At 55.0% G+C, this 19907-nt stretch overlaps 2 protein-coding genes across 2 annotated transcripts in view; one reads left to right on the top strand and one right to left on the bottom strand.

Moving 5' to 3' along the window:
- LOC140492430 (transcription initiation factor TFIID subunit 6-like) overlaps positions 1-19 on the top strand; it is an 11580-nt gene extending 11561 nt beyond the window's left edge. The window contains exon 7 of the mRNA XM_072591321.1: positions 4-19. Coding sequence (XP_072447422.1) covers positions 4-19 — 16 coding nt within the window. The remainder of the gene's footprint in view (positions 1-3) is intronic.
- Positions 20-59: 40 nt separating this feature from the next.
- LOC140492431 (protein canopy 4-like) lies at positions 60-16008 on the bottom strand. Its single transcript, XM_072591322.1, has 5 exons — positions 15855-16008; positions 10308-10434; positions 9120-9216; positions 2984-3106; positions 60-182 (listed from the first exon to the last, which is right to left on the bottom strand). The coding sequence occupies exons 1-5, from the start codon at positions 15949-15951 to the stop codon at positions 60-62; spliced, it is 567 nt and encodes a 188-aa protein (XP_072447423.1). The 5' UTR covers positions 15952-16008.
- Positions 16009-19907: the final 3899 nt, after the last annotated feature.

Raw genomic sequence — 19907 nt, forward strand, 5'->3', positions numbered from 1 at the left:
AAGGACGGGGCTGCTTTAAAAACCCAAAACCAAGAAGAAACCCGACCCCGCGGCACAGACTAACCTTGGTTGTTTGTCTCCAGCACGTGGGACATGCAGAGAAACCTCTCCAGATCCAGCTCCTGGTGGTGGAAGTACCAATCCTCTACGACCTCCTCGTACTGCTCAAGCATCTTCTCACACTGAGAGAAGGAACACCCACAGATGTTGGGCGGGCTTGGGTAGAATTGGGCTGGACAGTGTTCCATTATAAATGCAATGCTCAACCTTTTTTATTCCGAGCTTGAAACCTCTGCCGTCGTTTCCCTGCCCCCACCCCTTCTCAATGGCTCTCGCTTCGCTTTCTTCTCTCGATATTCCCCACCACCCCCACCCGACCTTTCTGGTTTCATGACCCAATCGATCCCACCATCTGCACCTCCTCTGGGTTCGCCTTGTGCTTCATGACCTGCTTCACTCCATCAACTTTTGAGTCACTAACTCTCTCCAGCCTCTCCACCTGATCGCACATGTTTCCCTTGGGCAACCCCCCCCCACCCCCACCCCAATCCCTCCACCATCCACCCCCCCCTCCACCACCCCCTCCACCATCCACCCCCCCTCCACCCCCCCACCATCCACCCCCCCCACCCCCACCCCCCACCATCCACCCCCTCCACCCCTCACCACCATCCACCCCCCCTCCACCATCCACCCCCCCCCTCCACCCCCCCCACCCCCTCCCCACCATCCACCCCCCCCCACCACCATCCACCCCCCCCCCCACCCCCCCCCTCCACCATCCACCCCCCCCCACCCCCCCCCTCCACCATCCACCCCCCCTCCACCCCCCCCACCCTCCCCCCTCACCCCCTCCACCCCCCACCCCCCCACCATCCACCCCCCCCACCCCCCCACCACCATCCACCCCCCCTCCACCATCCACCCCCCCTCCACCCCCCCCACCCCCTCCCACCATCCACCCCCCCCTCCACCATCCACCCCCCCCCTCCCACCATCCACCCCCCCTCCACCCCCTCCCACCATCCACCCCCCCCACCACCATCCACCCCCCCACCCCCCCCTCCACCATCCACCACCCCCCCCCACCTCCCCCCACCATCCACCCCCCCTCCACCCCCCCACCATCCACCCCCCTCCACCCCCACCCCCCCCTCCACCATCCACCCCCCCTCCACCCCCCCCACCATCCACCCCCCCTCCACCCCCACCCCCCCCACCATCCACCCCCCCCCACCCCCCCCACCACCATCCACCCCCCCTCCACCATCCACCCCCCCTCCACCCCCCCACCCCCCTCCCACCCACCACCCACCCCCCCCTCCCACCATCCACCCCCCCCTCCACCCCCACCCCACCATCCACCCCCCTCCACCCCCCACCCCCTCCCCACCATCCACCCCCCCCACCCCCCTCCCACCATCCACCCCCCCCACCCCCCCCCTCCACCATCCACCCCCCCCCCTCCACCATCCACCCCCCCCTCCACCATCCACCCCCCCCTCCACCATCCACCCCCCCCTCCACCCCCCCCACCCCCTCCCACCATCCACCCCCCCCCACCATCCACCCCTCCCACCCCCACCACCACCATCCCCCCCCCCAACCCCCACCACCACCATCCCCCCCCCCCAACCCCCACCACCACCATCCCCCCCCCAACCCCCACCACCACCATCCCCCCCCCAACCCCCACCACCACCATCCCCCCCCCCAACCCCCACCACCACCATCCCCACCCCCAACCCCCACCACCACCATCCCCCCCCCCCCCCCCCAACCCCCACCACCACCATCCCCCCCCCCCAACCCCCACCATCCCCCCCCCAACCCCCACCATCCCCCCCCCCAACCCCCACCACCACCATCCCCCCCCCAACCCCCACCATCCCCCCCCAACCCCCACCACCACCATCCCCCCCCCAACCCCCACCATCCCCCCCCCAACCCCCCACCCACCACCCATCCCCCCCCCCCAACCCCCACCCCCACCATCCCCCCCCAACCCCCACCCCCACCATCCCCCCCCCAACCCCCACCACCACCATCCCCCCCCCAACCCCAACCATCCCCCCCCCCAACCCCCACCACCACCATCCCCCCCCAACCCCCCACCATCCCCCCCCCCAACCCCCACCATCCCCCCCCAACCCCCACCACCACCACCCCCCCCCCAACCCCCACCATCCCCCCCCAACCCCACCACCCACCATCCCCCCCCCAACCCCCACCATCCCCCCCCCCAACCCCCACCACCACCATCCCCCCCCCAACCCCCACCATCCCCCCCCCAACCCCCCACCACCACCATCCCCCCCCCCAACCCCCACCATCCCCCCCCCCCAACCCCCACCACCACCATCCCCCCCAACCATCGCCCCCCCCACCCCTCTCCACCATCCACCCCCCCCAACCATCCACCCCCCCATCCACCCACTCCCCCCACCCCTCACCCCCATCCATCCACCCACCCCCCCCACCCACCCCTCACTCCCCATCCATCCACCCACCCCTCCCACCCACCCCCCCACCCCCCCCTCACCCCCACACCCCAACCCCCCCCTCACCCCCACCCCCCCCTCACCCCCACCCCCCCTCACCCCCACCCCCCCCCTCACCCCCCACCCCCCCCTCACACCCCACCCCTCACCCCCCACCCCCCACCCCCCCTCACCCCCACCCCCACCCCCCCCTCACCCCCACCCCAACCCCACTCTGAATGGCAGAGTGGACTCGATGGGCCGAATGGTCTTACTTCCGCTCCTATGTCTTATGGTCTAAGTCCCTAACTCTGACCCTACGTCTGGTGCGAAGGACTCCGATCAGAGTGCTGGCACTGGGAGGGAGGGGGAAAGCCCAGGGTCATATGTAAAGATCAGTTGGCGGCTCCAGGCTCCGCTAACACACCTTCAGTGAACGGCAGGCGATAACAGACACAGAGAAGTGGACAAACAATGCAGACCAGCAGAGGGGCCAGGCCTACCTGCTTTTTCAGATCCGTCACCTCAGCCGAGGGCTCATCCCACATTTCGAATGGGAGGCCCAGCTCCACCTTGACTCCTTTGCTCACCAGATTCTTCAGGGTCATCATCGTCTCACTGGTACCCTGAGAGAAAACACAAACAGAACAAAATACACTGCGGGGTCTCAGCACAGAGACTGCCATCACCTCCTCCCTGCTACTGACTGGTGAGGCCTCTTCTGGACAACTCTGTCCAGTTCTGGTCCCCCTGTTCTAGGAAGGATATTATTAAACTGGAGAGGGTTCAGGAGAGATTTACCAGGATGTTGCCGGGTATGGAGGGTTTGGGTTATAAGGAGAGACTGGATAGGCCGGGACTTTATTCACTGGAGTTCAGGAGGTTCAGGGGTGACTTTATAGAGGTTTATAAAATCATGAGGGGTATAGATAAGGTGCCTTTTCCCTAGGAGGGGGGATTTCAAGACTAGGGCCCATATTTTTAGAGTGAGAGAAGAAAGATTTCAAACAGACACGAGAGCTGACCTTTTTTTTTACATAGAGTGTTGTGTTTGTGCGTGGAATGCACTTTGAGCAAGTGGTGGATATAGGGACAGCTTAAAAGCCATATGGAGAAGGACAAGGTTTGGAGGGAGATGGGCCGTGTTGGCGTTAGGGAACAGAACCAGAGCAGGCATAGTGGAGGAGGGGGGGCACTCCAACAGCCCTGCAACAGGGAGGGAATAGGTGAGCAAGAGCTCAGAGAGGTGGGTTTCAAGGGGTTTCAGAGGGGGAAGAGACACAGGGGAGAGGGGTTGCTTCAGCAGCTTAGGGCTCAGAAAGCTGAAGGTTCGAATACCCCCACAGCAAATTGTGGAAGTTGAATCCAATAAAAATCTGGAATTAAGAATATAAGGATGGCCATGATTATTGGGAGAAAGAGAGGACTGCAGATAGAGTCATAGAGATGTACAGCACGGAAACAGACCCTTCGGCGCAACCCGTCCAGGCTGATCAGATATCCTAACCCAATCTAGTCCCATTTGCCAGCACCCGGCCCATATCCCTCCAAACCCTTCCTATTCATATACCCATCCAAATGCTTCTTAAATGTTGCAATTGTACCAGCCTCCACCACTTCCTCTGGCAGCTCATTCCATACACGTACCACCCTCTGGGTGAAAAGGTTGCCCCTTAGGTCTCTTTTATATCTTTCCCCTCTCACCCTAAACCTGTGCCCTCTAGTTCTCCCCAACCCCGGTGCCTATTTACCCTATCCACTCCCCTCATAATTTTGTAAACCTCTATAAGGTCACCCCTCCGCCTCCGACGCTCCAGGGAAAACAGCCCCAGCCTGTTCAGCCTCTCCCTATAGCTCAAACCCTCCAACCCCAGCAACATCCTTGTAAATCTTTTCTGAACCCTTTCAAGTTTCACAACATCTTTCCGATAGGAAGCAGAGCAGAGTCAAAAGGTGTGGTGCTGGGAAAGCACAGCCTGTCAGGCAGCATCCGAGGAGCAGGAGAATCGAAGTTTCCTGGTGAAGAGCTTATTCCTGCTCCTCGGATGCTGCCTGACCTGCTGTGCTTTTCCAGCAACACATTTCTGGACCATGACTATTGAGAAAAACCGATGTGGTTCATTCGGAGAAGGAAATCTGCCATCGTTACCCTCTGGGCAATTGGGATGGACAACAATGTGGGCCCAGCCAGCGCCACAGAGATCCTGAGGGTGAATAAAAGTAATCAATGGGTTGCATATAATTAAAACCAGAGACCAGAATTGGCAGGGAGGTGTGGGGCTGGAGGGGCCCGGGATAGGGAGTGTACAAAGGGCCACAAGAGAGTAGGGAGTTTAACACCAGCCTCTTACTCAACACAAGAGCTGCTGTAGGTCATTGAGCACAGGCAACCGGTTGTATGGGGACCACGAAGCCATGATCATATAGCACGGAAACAGACCCTTCGGCCCAACGTGTCCATGCTGACCAGGTCTCCTAAACTGAACGCGTTCCGTTTGCCTGCGTTTGGCCCTATCCCTCTAAACTGTCCAGATGCATTTTAAATGTCGTCATTGTACCAGCCTCCACCACTTCCCCTGACAGCTCATTCCACACACACGCACCACCCTCTGCGTGAAAAAGTTGCTCCTTAGGTCCCTTTCCCCTCTCACCCTAAACCTAAGGCCTCTAGTTGTGGACTCCCCCACCCCAGGTGGAAAAGACTTTATTCTGCATTCAGTCATATTGATGGAGGAGGTGATGAGCTTTATCATCAGTAAAAGTACATCCACATTCACCAACAGCACACCAAGTTACAGGACTTTTTAAAAAAAATTCATTGGCAGAAAGGGATTCCTGATGAAGGGTTTATGCCCGGAATGTCGACTCTCCTGCTCCTCGGATGCTGCCTGACCTGCTATGCTTTTCCAGCAACACAGTCTCGACTCTGATCTCCAGCATCTGCGTTTCTCGGCCATCCCTAATTGCCCAGAGGGCTGTGCAGAGCCAGCCACGTTGCTGTGGGTCTGGAGTCACATGTAGGCCAGACCAGGTAAGGATGGCAGTTTCCTGGGCGTGAGCAAACCAGATGAGTTTTTTCAACAATTGACAACAAGTGGCCATCATTGGACTCTTAATCCCAGAATTGTTTTTTTGTGAATTCAAATTCCACCTCCTGCCGTGGCGAGAGTCGAACCCAGGTGCTGTGGGAGTTTACCTGGGTCGCTGGATTAACGGTCCAGCAATCACTAGGCCATCGCCTCTCCCATGCAGGTTCAGAATCTGACGGAGTAGAGTCATTCTGTTCCTGTGGTGACCCCTGCTGTACAAAAATCGCTAAATACAAATATACTCAAAGTGGTGCTGATGTAACCCGGTTATAGCCAATACACACTTCAAAAGTTTGTGTTTTACATAGAACATAGAAGAATACAGCGCAGTACAGGCCCTTCGGCCCTCGATGTTGCGCCGACCGAAGCCTACCTAACCTACACTAACCCACTATCCTCCATATACCTACCCAATGCCCGTTTAAATGCCCATAAAGAGGGAGAGTCCACCACTGATACTGGCAGGGCATTCCATGAACTCACAATCCGCTGAGTAAAGAATCTACCCCTAACATCTGTCCTATACCTACCACCCCTTAATTTAAAGCTATGTCCCCTAGTAACAGCTGACTCCATACGCGGAAAAAGGTTCTCACTGTCAACCCTATTTAAACCCCTCATCATCTTGTACACCTCTATTAAATCTCCCCTAAACCTTCTTTTCTCCAATGAGCACAGCCCCAAGTGCCTCAGCCTTTCCTCATAGGATCTTCCTACCATACCAGGCAACATCCTGGTAAACCTCCTCTGCACCCGTTCCAATGCCTCCACATCCTTCCTATAGTATGGCGACCAAAACTGCAACAATACTCCAGATGAGGCCGCACCAGAGTCTTATACAACTGCAACATGACCTCAGGACTCCGGAACTCAATTCCTCTACCAATAAAGCCTAGTACACCATATGCCTTCTTTACCGCACTATTGACCTGGGTGGCAACTTTCAGAGATCTGTGTACATGGACACCAAGATCCCTCTGCTCATCCACACTACCAAGTAGCCTACCATTAGCCCAGTACCCCATCTTCTTGTTACTCCTACCAAAGTGAATGACTTCACACTTAGCTACATTGAATTCCATTTGCCACCTTACTGCCCAGCTCTGCAACTTATCTATATCCCGCTGTAACCTGCCACATCCTTCTTCGCTGTCCACAACTCCACCGACTTTTGTGTCATCCACAAACTTGCTCACCCAGCCTTCAAGCCAAAGCAATGCTTAGAAAAAGCATTCCCAATTTGCATTAACGGAAGATGCGTTATAGCTGAACTACCGGTAGTTAGGTGCAGTCGGGTCTGATATAACGTGACAGTCCCATTCTCGTGCGATCTCGCATTATGAGAAATAGCCATGCCGTTTAAACTAATGGGTGGTGTCACGGTGGTGAGCACGGCTGCCTCACAGCACCAGGGACACGGGTTCAATTCCAGCCTCGGGCAACTGTCTGTGTGGAGTTTGCATGTTCTCTGTGTCTGCGTGGGTTTGTTCCTACAGTTCAAAGATGTGCAGGTTAGGGTGGATTGGCCGTGCTGAATTGTCCCATAGTGCTCAGGGATGTGCAGGTTAGGGTGGATTGGCCGTGCTGAATTGTCCCATAGTGCCCAGGGATGTGCAGGTTAGGGTGGATTGGCCGTGCTAAATTGCCCCATAGTGCTCAGGGAGTGTCTGTTAGGGTGGATCGGCCGTGCTAAATTGCCCCATAGTGCTCAGGGAGTGTCCGTTAGGGTGGATTGGCCATGCTAAATTGCCCCATAGTGCCCAGGGATGTGCAGATTAGGGTGGATTGGCCGTGCTAAATTGTCCCATAGTGTTCAAGGAGTGTCCGTTAGTGTGGATTGGCCATGCTGAATTGTCCCATAGTGCTCAGGGAGTGTCTGTTAGGGTGGATTGGCCGTGCTAAATTGCCCCATAGTGCTCAGGGAGTGTCCGTTAGGGTGGATCGGCTGTGCTGAATTGCCCCATAGTGCTCAGGGAGTGTCCGTTAGGGTGGATAGGCCGTGCTAAATTGCCCCATAGTGCTCAGGGAGTGTCTGTTAGGGTGGATTGGCCGTGCTAAATTGCCCCATAGTGCTCAGGGAGTGTCTGTTAGGGTGGATTGGCCGTGCTAAATTGCCCCATAGTGCTCAGGGAGTGTCCGTTAGGGTGGATCGGCCGTGCTGAATTGCCCCACAGTGCTCAGGGAGTGTCCGTTAGGGTGGATCGGCCGTGCTGAATTGCCCCATAGTGCTCAGGGAGTGTCCGTTAGGGTGGATTGGCCGTGATGAATTGTCCCATAGTGCTCAGGGAGTGTCCGTTAGGGTGGATCGGCCGTGCTGAATTGCCCCATAGTGCTCAGGGAGTGTCCGTTAGGGTGGATTGGCCGTGCTGAATTGTCCCATAGTGCTCAGGGAGTGTCTGTTAGGGTGGATTGGCCGTGCTGAATTGCCCCATGGTGCTCAGGGAGTGTCCGTTAGGGTGGATTGGCCGTGATGAATTGCCCCATAGTGCTCAGGGAGTGTCTGTTAGGGTGCATTGGCCGTGCTAAATTGCCCCATAGTGCTCAGGGAGTGTCCGTTAGGGTGGATCGGCCGTGATGAATTGCCCCAGTGTTCAGGGAGTGTCCGTTAGGGTGGATCGGCCGTGCTAAATTGCCCCAGTGTTCAGGGACATGCCAGTGAAGTGCATTAGTCAGAAGGAAATATAGGGTAGGGGGAATGGGTCTGGGCAGGTTACTCTTCGGAGGGTCGGTGTGGACTTGTTGGGCCGAAGGGCCTGTTTCCACACCGTAGGGATTCTATTCTAATGGGGGTGGAATCGCATTATAGCCAATACAGGCAAGGAAAGCTCACATTCTACAAATAATGGTTGAAACTCTTCAATCACATTAAAGCCAATTCATGTTGAAGAGACACATTATAGCAGAACCCAGTCTACCCGCTCATTAAAGCACATTGGCACCATCAGCTGGACAATACAGGAGTGTGCAGGAGCAGCAGCAGCCACACTGTGTCAAGGTTACAGAGGGGCTAGGATGGGTCTGTTTCCCGTCACAGGGGATCGGGTGTAGATTTCAAATGATCAGGAGAAAGATCAAAAGGAAGAAGTTCTCTTTCTCCCCACACAGAGGCTCTCAAGTCGCTGCCTGAAAGGGCTAGTGAAGGTGGAAATCCTTGACACGTTTTGGGAATGTCGCTCCGCTGCCTTGAGCTGTAAGGATACAGGCCGAACGCTGCAAAGTGCGATGCGGCTGGTGTGGGCTGAGTGGCCTCCTCCTGTGCTATAAACAGCTGTGCGATCAGGCCAGGATTCAGAGTCAAATCAACACAAAGGCTGCTCCAAAGAAGGAACAAACGTTGACTCTGCTTTCTCTCTCTCTCTCTCTGTGTGTGCACAGGACCTGTTGAGTTTCTCTGGTGATTTCCAGTACCCTCAGTTCCTTGGTTTTCTGCCTAGCGGGACGAATAGCGCTAACAAAACAGCGCAGCCAACTTCAGACCGGGGACAGGCACAGGGGCGAACTGAAGGATGCTGCTCGATTTAATGCTAACTTTGTGAAAAGGCACTTCTACCTTTGCATAGCGCAAGCTCCCGGGTCGCTCGGCGTGTATGTTGTATTGCAGAATCCTCACACAGATGTTATCCATGGCATCAGCTAGCCGGGTCTCCCTAACAGATGGGGGACGGGGTTGGGGGAGGGAATAGAAGGGAGGGTGGGGTGAGAGAAGAGAAAGAATCAGTCAGTCGCAGTGAGCAAATTCACTTCAAGCTGACAACTCTGGGCCAGTTGACTGCAACCAGAAGGCAATCGTTGTTTCCCTCTGACTTTGGCTAACTTGGACACTCATTCTGAGCTGTTCTCTGTCTCTGTCTCTGTCTCTCTCTCTCTCTGTGTCTGTCTGACACTCTCTCTTCTCCCCCCCCACCCCAACCCCCACCCCCCAAAACGTCTCTTCTCAAACTCTCAAGACTAACAATGCTCAGAAAGAAAAACAGCAATTATTGCCCCATAGGAAGGGGGGTGGCGGCAGCGGGGGGAGGTGTGTGTGTGTGTGCTCCCTTCTTGAACTATCACTGTCTCGTGTGGTTTTGGGACACCCACACAGTGCCTTTAGGGATTCTGACCCATCGACACTGTAGGAACGGTCGATATATTTCCAAGTCTGGATGGCGAGTGGTTTGGAGGTGAACTTGCAAAGGGTGGTGTTCCCATGTATCTGCTGCCCTTGTCCTACTTGGTGGAAGTGGTCGTGAGTTTGGAAGGTGTTACCTGAGGATCTTGGGTGAGTTGCATCTTGTAGATGGTACACACTGCTGCTACTGAGCGTTGGTGGGGGAGGGAGGGGATGTGGTGCCAATCAAGCGGGGGGGGGGCTGCTTTGTCCCTGGATGGTGTTAAGTTTCTCGAGTGTTGTTGGGGCTGCATCCATTCCTTCACACTCCTGACTTGTGTCTCATTACAGAGCAGAGCAGCTCCTGCGATTATCACTGAGCAAAGCCCGGTGTATATTGAAGAAATTTCTCCCCCTCCTCAGTCCAGCAGCCTGAGATTATAACCCCCGGCTCCCTGTGCTTTAGATCACACCCAGCCCACAGTAAGTATCCATTTGTCAAGGCCAGGAACCTGACAGCAAATGAACCGCAGCCTAGGGAAGGTGTTCCAGGGAATTCAGACAGTGAAGGGAGGTTGTTAGTGGGAAACCGGGAACAAAACAGAAACCATGAGTGGGTCGCCGAATGGATGACTGCACAGCACTTACGAGGTGTTGTACTTGATCTTTCGCTTGCGTTTCCCATTGTCCAGCACTTCTCCGAGCTCCAACACTTCCTTGGAATGTTTCGTCTTGTCTAGAGCAGACTGCAGCTCCAGTGTGAGAAACTTGCACACTTCACACCAGACACACACACACAGACAGAACAACGTGAAAGAGTTAGGTGCTACACAGTAGAAAGGTTTCAGTTTGATTTTTCTCCCCCCCCCGCCCCATGTCTTGCTTATGGCTTAGAAATACACGCCAGCTGTGCACCCAGTGCTGCCATGGGCCAAGTTGGTTCTCAGGAAATATCACTGGACCAAGTAACTGTCAAATAAAGCAATATTGTATAGATTGATTGGTAATTGTCTGAATGTACTATGCAATCACGGCCTGTACCCTTCTTTAAGAAAAGTCTAAAAATGTTTTTGTTTTAAGCAGTGTGTGCAGCTCCTCCAAGGAATACCAAAGTGTATAGCCTCTGTGTTTGTGGACGCTCTGTGCCCGGCTGTATGAAGAAACAAAGTGAAGTCTTTTTTTTTTCTTCTTTGTTTATTTTTTTTTTTTTTCTTTTTTTTTATTCGGGCCAAACAGGATATTTTTTTTTTTTTTTTTTAAATTAACCCCCACACTACCGCCTAAGTGCGGTAGTGCTTATTTTTTCCCCAGCACCCATGGTGTGTGTGTGCAGGTGTGAGACACAGTGAAAGACACAAAGTGTACGAATCTTTATTCAATTTCCACCACCAGGAAGATAGGAAAAACACCCGCGTGGCCAGTGACAAGCACTGCCCTTCAAACCACAGGGCAATGCTGTGTGATCAAAACAGTGAAGGGGAGGGTAGGGACTAAATCAAAATAGAGTTGGAGGGGGAAATGAGGCACTCCACTCCCTGCGGCGCCCACCTCTCCCTGAACGACTCCAGGGTGTCGGTGGACACCGCGTGCTCCTTCTCCAAGGACACCCGGGCTCTAACGTAACCCCGGAAGAGGGGCAGGCAGTCGGCCCTAACGACCCCCTCCACGGCCCGCTGCCTGGACCTGTTGATGGCCAGTTTGGCCAGGCCCAGGAGCAGACCCACGAGGAGGTCCTCGACAAAGTGAAGTCTTAAGGGACCAGACCAATTGCGAGTGCTTATTGACCACTCACGGAACAGAGAGACTGTGCCCCCCACCACCCCCCCACCCCGGCGAATCCAGATCGTCACGAGAAGATGGCGAAGCTGATCGATGAGGGTAGAGCAGTGGATGTTGTCTATGATAGATTTTAATAAGGCTTTCAACAAGGTCCCTCAATGGTAGGTCCTTCACTAGCAATGAAGGATGATATTCCCGTTGCCTTCTTCGTGACCTGCTGCACCTGCAAACCAACATTTTGAGGTAACGGTCAGTTAAAATCTAGACGGTCCCGCCCCCGTCTTGGAAGGCTCGTCTACATCAACGTTTAGTGCAATGTCGGCTTGACAGACAAGGCCAGGGATTCGCTGACCCTGAAAGAAGTGGGTTGTCAGGCCATCTGCTGTCAGCCAGGCAGAGTAAAGCAGACCAGCCGACGATGACAGCTTGCCTTCCCTGAAGGATAGGAGTAAACCAGGTGGGTTTGTAACAACAGTAGCACGGCCTTGGGCTTCATCATCAAGACCATCTTTCAATGCCACGTTCCGCCAACCACCACCAGTGAACGAAAAGTAATGGAAACAAAACACAGCAGCATCCAGGGAGAGACAGCAAGTAATGTTGAGCCCCGTTGACTCAGAGTCGACGTGAAGGTTCATTTCCAGATGTTTTGTCACCTGTAGAGACAGTTTCGGCCCTTGGATGGGGAGCAGGGAGGCGGTGAAGGGGCAGCTGTGGTACCCTCTGCGGATACATGGGAAGGTGTAAAGAAAGGTGGGCCAAAGGGGTTCTTGTGGTGCAGTGGTAGTGTCCCGACCTCTAGGGCAGGAGGCTCAATTTCAAGCCTCACTTGCACCTGAGGCATATGATAACATCCCTGAAAAGGTTGACTTAAAAAAAATATGAAAAGCGATATTTGGACTTGAATGCACTTGTCCTCCATTTTTAAGTGCACAAGGCAACTGGAAGGACTGTATGGGACACGATAGGGAGTCCATTGTGAAGTGTATGACTTCAACCTCAGGCGACTGGGTGGAGTTTGCACATTCTCCCTGTGTCTGTGTGGGTTTCCTCTGGGTGCTCTGGTTTCCTCCCACAATCCAAAGATGTGCAGGTTAGGGTGGATTGGCCGTGCTAAATTGTCCCATAGTGCCCAGGGATGTGCAGGTTAGGGTGGACTGGCCATGCTAAATTGTCCATAGTGCCCAGGGATGTGCAGGGTAGGGTGGATTGGCCGTGCTAAATTGTCCCAGTGCCCAGGGATGTGCAGGTTAGGGTGGGATTGGTCAGGGGAAATATAAAAGTAATAGAAATACATCTGGGTGGGATACTCTCCAGCGGGTCGGTGTGGACCTGTTGGTACAAATGGCCTGTTTCCACACTGTATGGACTCTATGACTTGGATCATAGCGTTTTGCTGCTTCGTTCAGAACGTTGGGAATTCAACCCAAGTCTTCAGAACATTTGTGAAGACCTCTGAATTAAGATGCAATACCTCTTAAAACTGAACCACTCAATCAACACAGCTCCTCCAAAGACATACCTTTCTTTGAGATTTTTATTCAAACTACAACTACACAGTGCTCAATCCTGAGGTCCCAAATTTCCTTGTAGAGCTATACAACACGGAAACAGACCCTTTGGCTCCACTCGTCCATGGCGACCGGATATCCTCAACTAACTTAGTCCCCGTTTACCAGCAATCTATCCATCTAAACCCTTCCTATTTCAGTTAAAAAAAATCACAACACCAGGTTACAGTCCAACAGGTTTAATTGGAAGCACACTAGCTTTCGGAGTGACGCTCCTTCATCAGGTGATAGTGGAGGACTCAATCCTAACCCTCCTGTCTGTTGATTGTTGTGCAGTGCCCATTCATCCGTTGTCGTAGCCTTTGCTCGGTTTCCCCAATGTACCATGCCCCCGGGCATCCTTGCCTGTTACATATAAGATAGACAACGTTGGCTGAGCCACATGAGTACCTGCCATGTACAAGGTGGGAGGTGTCCCCATGTGTAATAGTGGTATCTATGTCCACAATCTGACACGTCTTGCAGCATCCACCGTGACAGGGTTGTATGGAGTTGTCCTGAGAGCTGGGCAGCTTGCTACGAACAATGATCTGTTTGAGGGTTGGCGGTTGTTTAAAGGCAAGTAGTGGAGGTGTGGGGAAGGTCTTGGCGAGGTGCTCATCCTCATTGATAATGTGTTGCAGGGCACGAAGAACATGGCGTAATTTTTCAGCTCTTGGGAAATACTGAACAACGAAGGGTACCCTGTCGGTTGCAGCACGTGTCTTGTCTCCTGACAAGGTCATTAATGTTCCTTGCTGTGGAACGTCAGAACTGGCAGTCGACGCATTGGGCATCGTACCCCATTCTTGTGAGGGCATCCCTGAGTACTCCAGGTGTCCGTCATGTTCCTCCTCATCTGAGCAGATCCGGTGTACACGTAGGGCTTGTCCATAGGGGATGGCTGTTTTAATATGTTTTGGGTGGAAGCTGGAGAAGTGTAGCATTGGGAGGTTGTCTGTGGGTTTGCGGGTAGAGTGTGGTGCTGAGGTGCCCATCCTTGATGGAGACGCATGTGTACATTGGGGAAACCGAGCAAAGGCTACGACAACGGATGAATGGGCACCACACAACAATCAACAGACAGGAGGGTTCCCTCCCATTTGGGGAACACTTCAGTGGTCCAGGACATTCAGCCTCAGACCTTCGGGTGACCATCCTCCAAGGTGGACTTCGGGACAGGCAGCAGAGGAAAGTGGCTGAGCAGAGGCTGGTAGCTATGTTCGGTACCCATAGGAAGGGCCTCAACCGGGACCTTGGGTTCACGTCACATTACAGGTTATCACCATTGTACTACACACACACACACACACACACACAGACGGACACTCACAGACGGACACTCACAGACGGACACTCACAGACGGACACTCACAGACGGACACTCACAGACGGACACTCACAGACGCGCACACACCCTTACAGACACACACTCACATGCACCCCCTCACAGATTTAAGACACTCTACACTCACTACACACACACACTTTCTCACACTCACAACCCCCACCCCAGACAGACACACACACACACAGACAGACAGAGACCCACATGCACACATATATTTTGTGGGATGAATTTGTACTTGCAGAGTTACATTGCACTTTGCTCAAAAACTGCATGAATTTATGTAAATCTCCGTTATCTCACTTTTTAGATTAGAAACAATCTAAACATCAGGTCATAGACAGAGAACACAGGGGGCCAACACCTTCAACATATTGTCTAGCTATCACCATTGTTAACAGCTAACCTGAGAACGCAACTTTTTTAAAAAAGGTTTTGTGATTTACACATGAAAGAAGTGAAACTATCACTGTATTCAAACAGATGAAAGGCTTAACAGACACTCAGTTTTTCAATGTATAATTTCAAGTACGTCACTCTGTAAATTTTTGCTATAAATTCTGTGTTAGGATTGAGCCCTCCACTATCACCTGATGAAGGAGCGTCGCTCCGAAAGCTAGTGTGCTTCCAATTAAACCTGTTGGACTATAACCTGGTGTTGTGTGATTTTTTAACTTTGTACACCCCAGTCCAACACCGGCATCTCCAAATTATGCCTTCCTATTCACATACCCACCCAGACACCTTTTAAAGATGTTGTCATTGCACCTGAGCTTAGATTAGATTACTTACAGTGTGGAAACAGGCCCTTTGGCCCACCAAGTCCACACCGACCCGCTGAAGAGCAACCCACCCAGACCCATTCCCCTACATTTACCCCTTCACCTAACACTACAAGCAATTTAGCCTGGCCAATCCACCCTAAACACACCTTTTGGACTGTGGGAGGAAACCAGAGTGCCTGGAGGAAACCCCACCCCCCACCCCACAGACACGGGGAGAATGTGCAAACTCCACACAGACAGTTGTAGATGCCCGAGGCGGGATTTGAACCCGGGGGTCTCTGGCGCTGTGAGGCAGCAGCACTGACCACCGCGTTCCTTCACGAGAGCAGCTGAGAAACAAAAGCGACCCAGGCCGCTCGCCCCATCGTGGCAGTGCCAGCCCATTGACCAGTGCCACCAGCCCCATTCCCTTTCTGTCTCCCCCTCAGGAAGTGGGTAATATTTTAATTTGGGATAACGTGCCCAGCCCAGCTCACGCAAGGTTGGGAGAGAGGGGGAGAAAAAGAAGGGCAGATAAAGGGAGACACCAGTTGGCCAATATTGGGAGGTTGGCTCCAATCTCTTGCCCCATGGACCGCCGCCATCTTGGATGCCAAGTTGCTATGGGCAACCAGGTCTGACCTTCCCAACAGCCCCCTCCCTCCCACAAGAGACTATCCACCGTCCCCCAAATACCAAGATCTGCTCAACGACGCGGGGGAGGGGGGAGATAGGAGAGCCTCTCCCCCTTTACCTTCGCACTTGGTGGGCAGCCTCTCCTCCCCCTCCTCCTCCGCTGCCGCACTGCCAGCGAGCAGCGGGACAAAGAGCAAGAGCAACGGCCGCAGCATCACCCCCCACCAGCGCCCGCGGAGCCCCGGCTCGAGCGTGCGGGGCAGCAGCCAATCACGGGGACCCGCCTCCCCGCACGCCGCCCGCCCCGGCCAATCAGGCGACGCAGCGGCCTGTCACGGAGACACGTCCCCACGTGGGGGTGGCGCCCCTCAGCCAATCATGGCCACACCTGGGGCACCGCCCCCAGACAGTTATAGCCACACGTGGGGCGCCGCCCCCCAAACAACCTTCAGCTAATCACAGCGCCACGTCCTCACATGGCGCTCCCGCCCCTTTAACTGAACGAGCAAGCGCGCCTCGTCGAGTGGCGGCGGTTGTCGCCAATCAGCTGCGACGTCCGCCCCCATGTCAGGTCCCTTCAACCAATTAGGAGGTTAGCCGCGCCGCATGGGGTGACGCCCTGAGGGGGGGGCCTCCAGATCCTAGCCAATCACGTCGGCTTCTCGCCGTATTTGCGCCGCCCAGAGTCCACTCTCGGCTCCCCATTGGCTGCTGCTCTAATTTGAACTTCCCGCCCGTGACTGCATGTGGTAGTGACCCTACCTCTGGGCCAGGAGCTCGAGTTCAAGTCTCAGCTGGTGCAGAGAGGGCAAGAAGACCTCCAGGATAGTCAATAAGGAAATATCTAAAAACTGGATCCTTCCAAAAGTCCTCATTCCTTATGGTCTCGTAATAGAAACAAGTGCTTGCTCCAGCATTCATAATAATCACAGCTGACTCTCCCTCTCATTGCACCAACAATCTCCATGATCCCTTTAGCTTCGTGGTGCCAGTTGGCTCAGCGGGCTGAACGGCTGGTTTCTGACATGGTGTATTAGGTTAAAGCTTAAAAATGTGTTGCTGGAAAAGCGCAGCAGGTCAGGCAGCATCCAAGGAGAAGGAGAATCGACGTTTCAGGCATAAGATTCTCCTTGGATGCTGCCTGAGCTGCTGCGCTTTTCCAGCAACACATTTTTAAGCTCTGATCTCCAGCATCTGCAGTCCCTGTATTAGGTTAAAGTCAATAATTTCTTGCAGTCGGAGCGATGCTGCTTCATCAGGTAGCTCCGAAACATAGGGCTTCCAAATAAACCTGGTGGACTATCACCTGGTGATCTGTGATTTTTAACTTTGTCCACCCCAGCACCTCCATATCATCAATAGTTTCTGCCAGCAGCCTGTGGGTTTCAGCTGGGCTACCCGACTCGGTTAGGTCTCCAGTTCCTGATGCAGGGCTGTGCCCAAAACAATGATTCTCCTGCTCCTCGGATGCTGCCTGACCTGCTGTGCCTTTCCAGCAACACACTCTCGACTTAGTTCTCTAGTGGGCCCAGGAACAGGGCAATGAGCCTGTGGCTGTTCTAAGGTGCTGGTGATACAGCAAGATGGTGACTCGATTCCTCTGAGGCAGGGGTCTAGGGTCAGTCAGCCCACCTCTTCCAGGTCTTGCTGGTGTAATCTCTCCTCCTCATGTTACCCACGCTTCAGATCTCCCCATCACCAGTCCCTCATCCCAAAATTTACTAGCTGCTGCCCAAATGAGAGACTGGTCTGGGAACCCTCTCCATGCCCTTCTTCGAGATTGGTGACATGGTCGTTCAGTGGCTAGCACTGCTGCCTCACAGCGCCAGGGTCACAGTTGTGACTCCAGCCTTGGGTGACTGTCTGTGTGGAGTTTGCATGTTCTTCCCTCATCTGCATGGGTTTCCTCCAGTTTCCACCCACAATCCAAAGATGTGCAGGTTAGGGTGGATTGGCCGTGCTGAATTGTCCCATAGTGCCCAGGGATGTGCAGGTTAGGGTGGATTGGCTGCGCTAAATTGTCCCATAGTGCCCAGGGATGTGCAGGTTAGGGTGGATTGGCTGTGCTAAATTGTCCCATAGTGCCCAGGGATGTGCAGGTTAGGGTGGATTGGTTGTGCTAAATTGTCCCATAGTGCCCAGGGATGTGCAGGTTAGGGTGGATTGGCCGTGCTGAATTGTTCCATAGTGTCCAGGGATGTGCAGGTTAGGGTGGATTGGCCTTGCTGAATTGTCCCATAGTGCCCAGGGATGTGCAGGTTAAGGGTGGATTGGCCGTACTAAATTGTCCCACAGTGCCCAGGGATGTGTAGGTTAGGGTGGATTGGCCGTGCTAAATTGTCCCATAGTGCCCAGGGATGTGCAGGTTAGGGTGGATTGGCCGTGCTAACTTGTCCCATAGTGCCCAGGGATGTGCAGGTTAGGGTGGATTGGCCATGCTGAATTGTCCCATAGTGCCCAGGGATGTGTAGGTCAGCCATGGGAAACACACGGGCAGAGGGATAGGGTCTGGGTGAGATGCTTTGCCGACGGTCAGTGTAGACCCGAGGGGCTGAATGACCATGCGGTCAGGATTCTACCAAGACCTCTCTGGGGCTGACATCCAATCTGAGGAGTGGGGTGGCTTTTTAATTAGTAACGGGCGAGATGGGGAGCAGGACAGCGAAGTGGCTGAGATGAGATTGTCCGGGGTGGTGCAACAGGCTGGAGCTGGGCTAAAAATCCTCGTCATGGTTGTTGTTTTGAAGCTGAAAATGTGTTGCTGAAAAAGTGCAGCAGGTCAGGCAGCATCCAAGGACTGCCTGACCTGCTGCGCTTTTCCAGCAACACATTTTTCAGCTCTGATCTCCAGCATCTGCAGTCCTCACTTTCTCCTCCTGGTTTTGAAGGCAGACTGTTTGTGGGACTATATTTTGCCTCGTGTCGGGTTTGTTCAGTATTTGATGCACGCTTTGGTGAGAGGGGTTACAGGTGAAGCTCGTGCGCCAGGCCCTTCCAGTTGCAGATCTATATCCAAACAAGGACCATTTCCTGAAATCCAAACATACAGCCCCCTCCCTCACTAACATCCGCACCCACCGCCGGTCGGAGCGGGAATGAGCGGGGGAAGCGCGGGCTGAGGGTATTAAAAGGTCACGTGTGCAGGGGGCGGGGCAACGAGGCGTACCAGCCAATCGGCGATGGGACTGGAGGACACGTGCAGTGTTGGCCGCGTGTGAGGCAATCGAGACCGGGGCGTCGGTGACGTCGGCATCTCGGCCAATCGGAGAGGGGGCGGGTGTCACGTGGTTGCCGGGTCGCGGCCCAGTCCTGAGGAGCTGGAGGCAGAGGCAGGGGACAGGGGACAGGGGATAGGGCTTGGCGCTGGAGGCCGGCTACAGCCGCAGGGGGAGAGAGACGGGCACACACCGAGAGGGAAGGAGGGGCACACCGGCACACACCGCGCGGGGAGCCGCCTGGAGCCCGGACTCGGGAGGGCACACACACACAAACAAGATGGCGCCTGGTGGAGGGGTCAGGGTCTGAGACACACACAGGGAGAGGGAGGGGGAGGGGGAGAGGGTAAGAGGAGGGGTGAGGGGGGAGAGGAGGGGTGAGAGGGGGAGGGAGAGAGAGAGAGAGAGAGAGAGAGAGAGGGGGAGTGAGGGAGGGTAAGGGGAGGGGAGTGAGTGAGGGAGGGGGAGAGGGTGAGAGGAGGGGGAGGGGAGTGAGGGAGGGGGAGGGGAGGGGAGTGAGGGAGGGGGAGAGGAGGGGTGGGAGGGGAGGGGGTGAGGAGGGGGGAGGGGAGGGGGTGAGGAGGGGGGAGGGGAGTGAGTGAGGGAGGGGTGAGAGGGGGAGGGGAGTGAGGAAGGGTGAGGGGAGGGAGGGGAGAGAGGGGGAGGGGAGTGAGGAAGGGTGAGGGGAGGGAGGGGAGAGAGAGTGAGGGGGGTGAGAGGGGGAGGGGAGTGAGGGAGGGTGAGGGGAGGGAGGGGAGAGAGAGTGAGGGAGGGGAGAAGGTGAGGGGGAGAGCGTGAGTGAAAGAGAGGAGGGAGAGAGAGTGGGGGAGAGGGAGGGGGGGTGAGGGAGCTGGGTAGAGTGTGAGTGAAAGAGGGGAGGGTGAGGGAAGGAGAGGGGTGAGGTGAGGACGGGAGAGGGTGAGGGGCGGTGAGTGGAGTGGGGGGGGTGGGGAGTG

The sequence above is a fragment of the Chiloscyllium punctatum genome, chromosome 21, assembly GCF_047496795.1.
Source record: "Chiloscyllium punctatum isolate Juve2018m chromosome 21, sChiPun1.3, whole genome shotgun sequence".
NCBI classification, from domain to species: domain Eukaryota; kingdom Metazoa; phylum Chordata; class Chondrichthyes; order Orectolobiformes; family Hemiscylliidae; genus Chiloscyllium; species Chiloscyllium punctatum.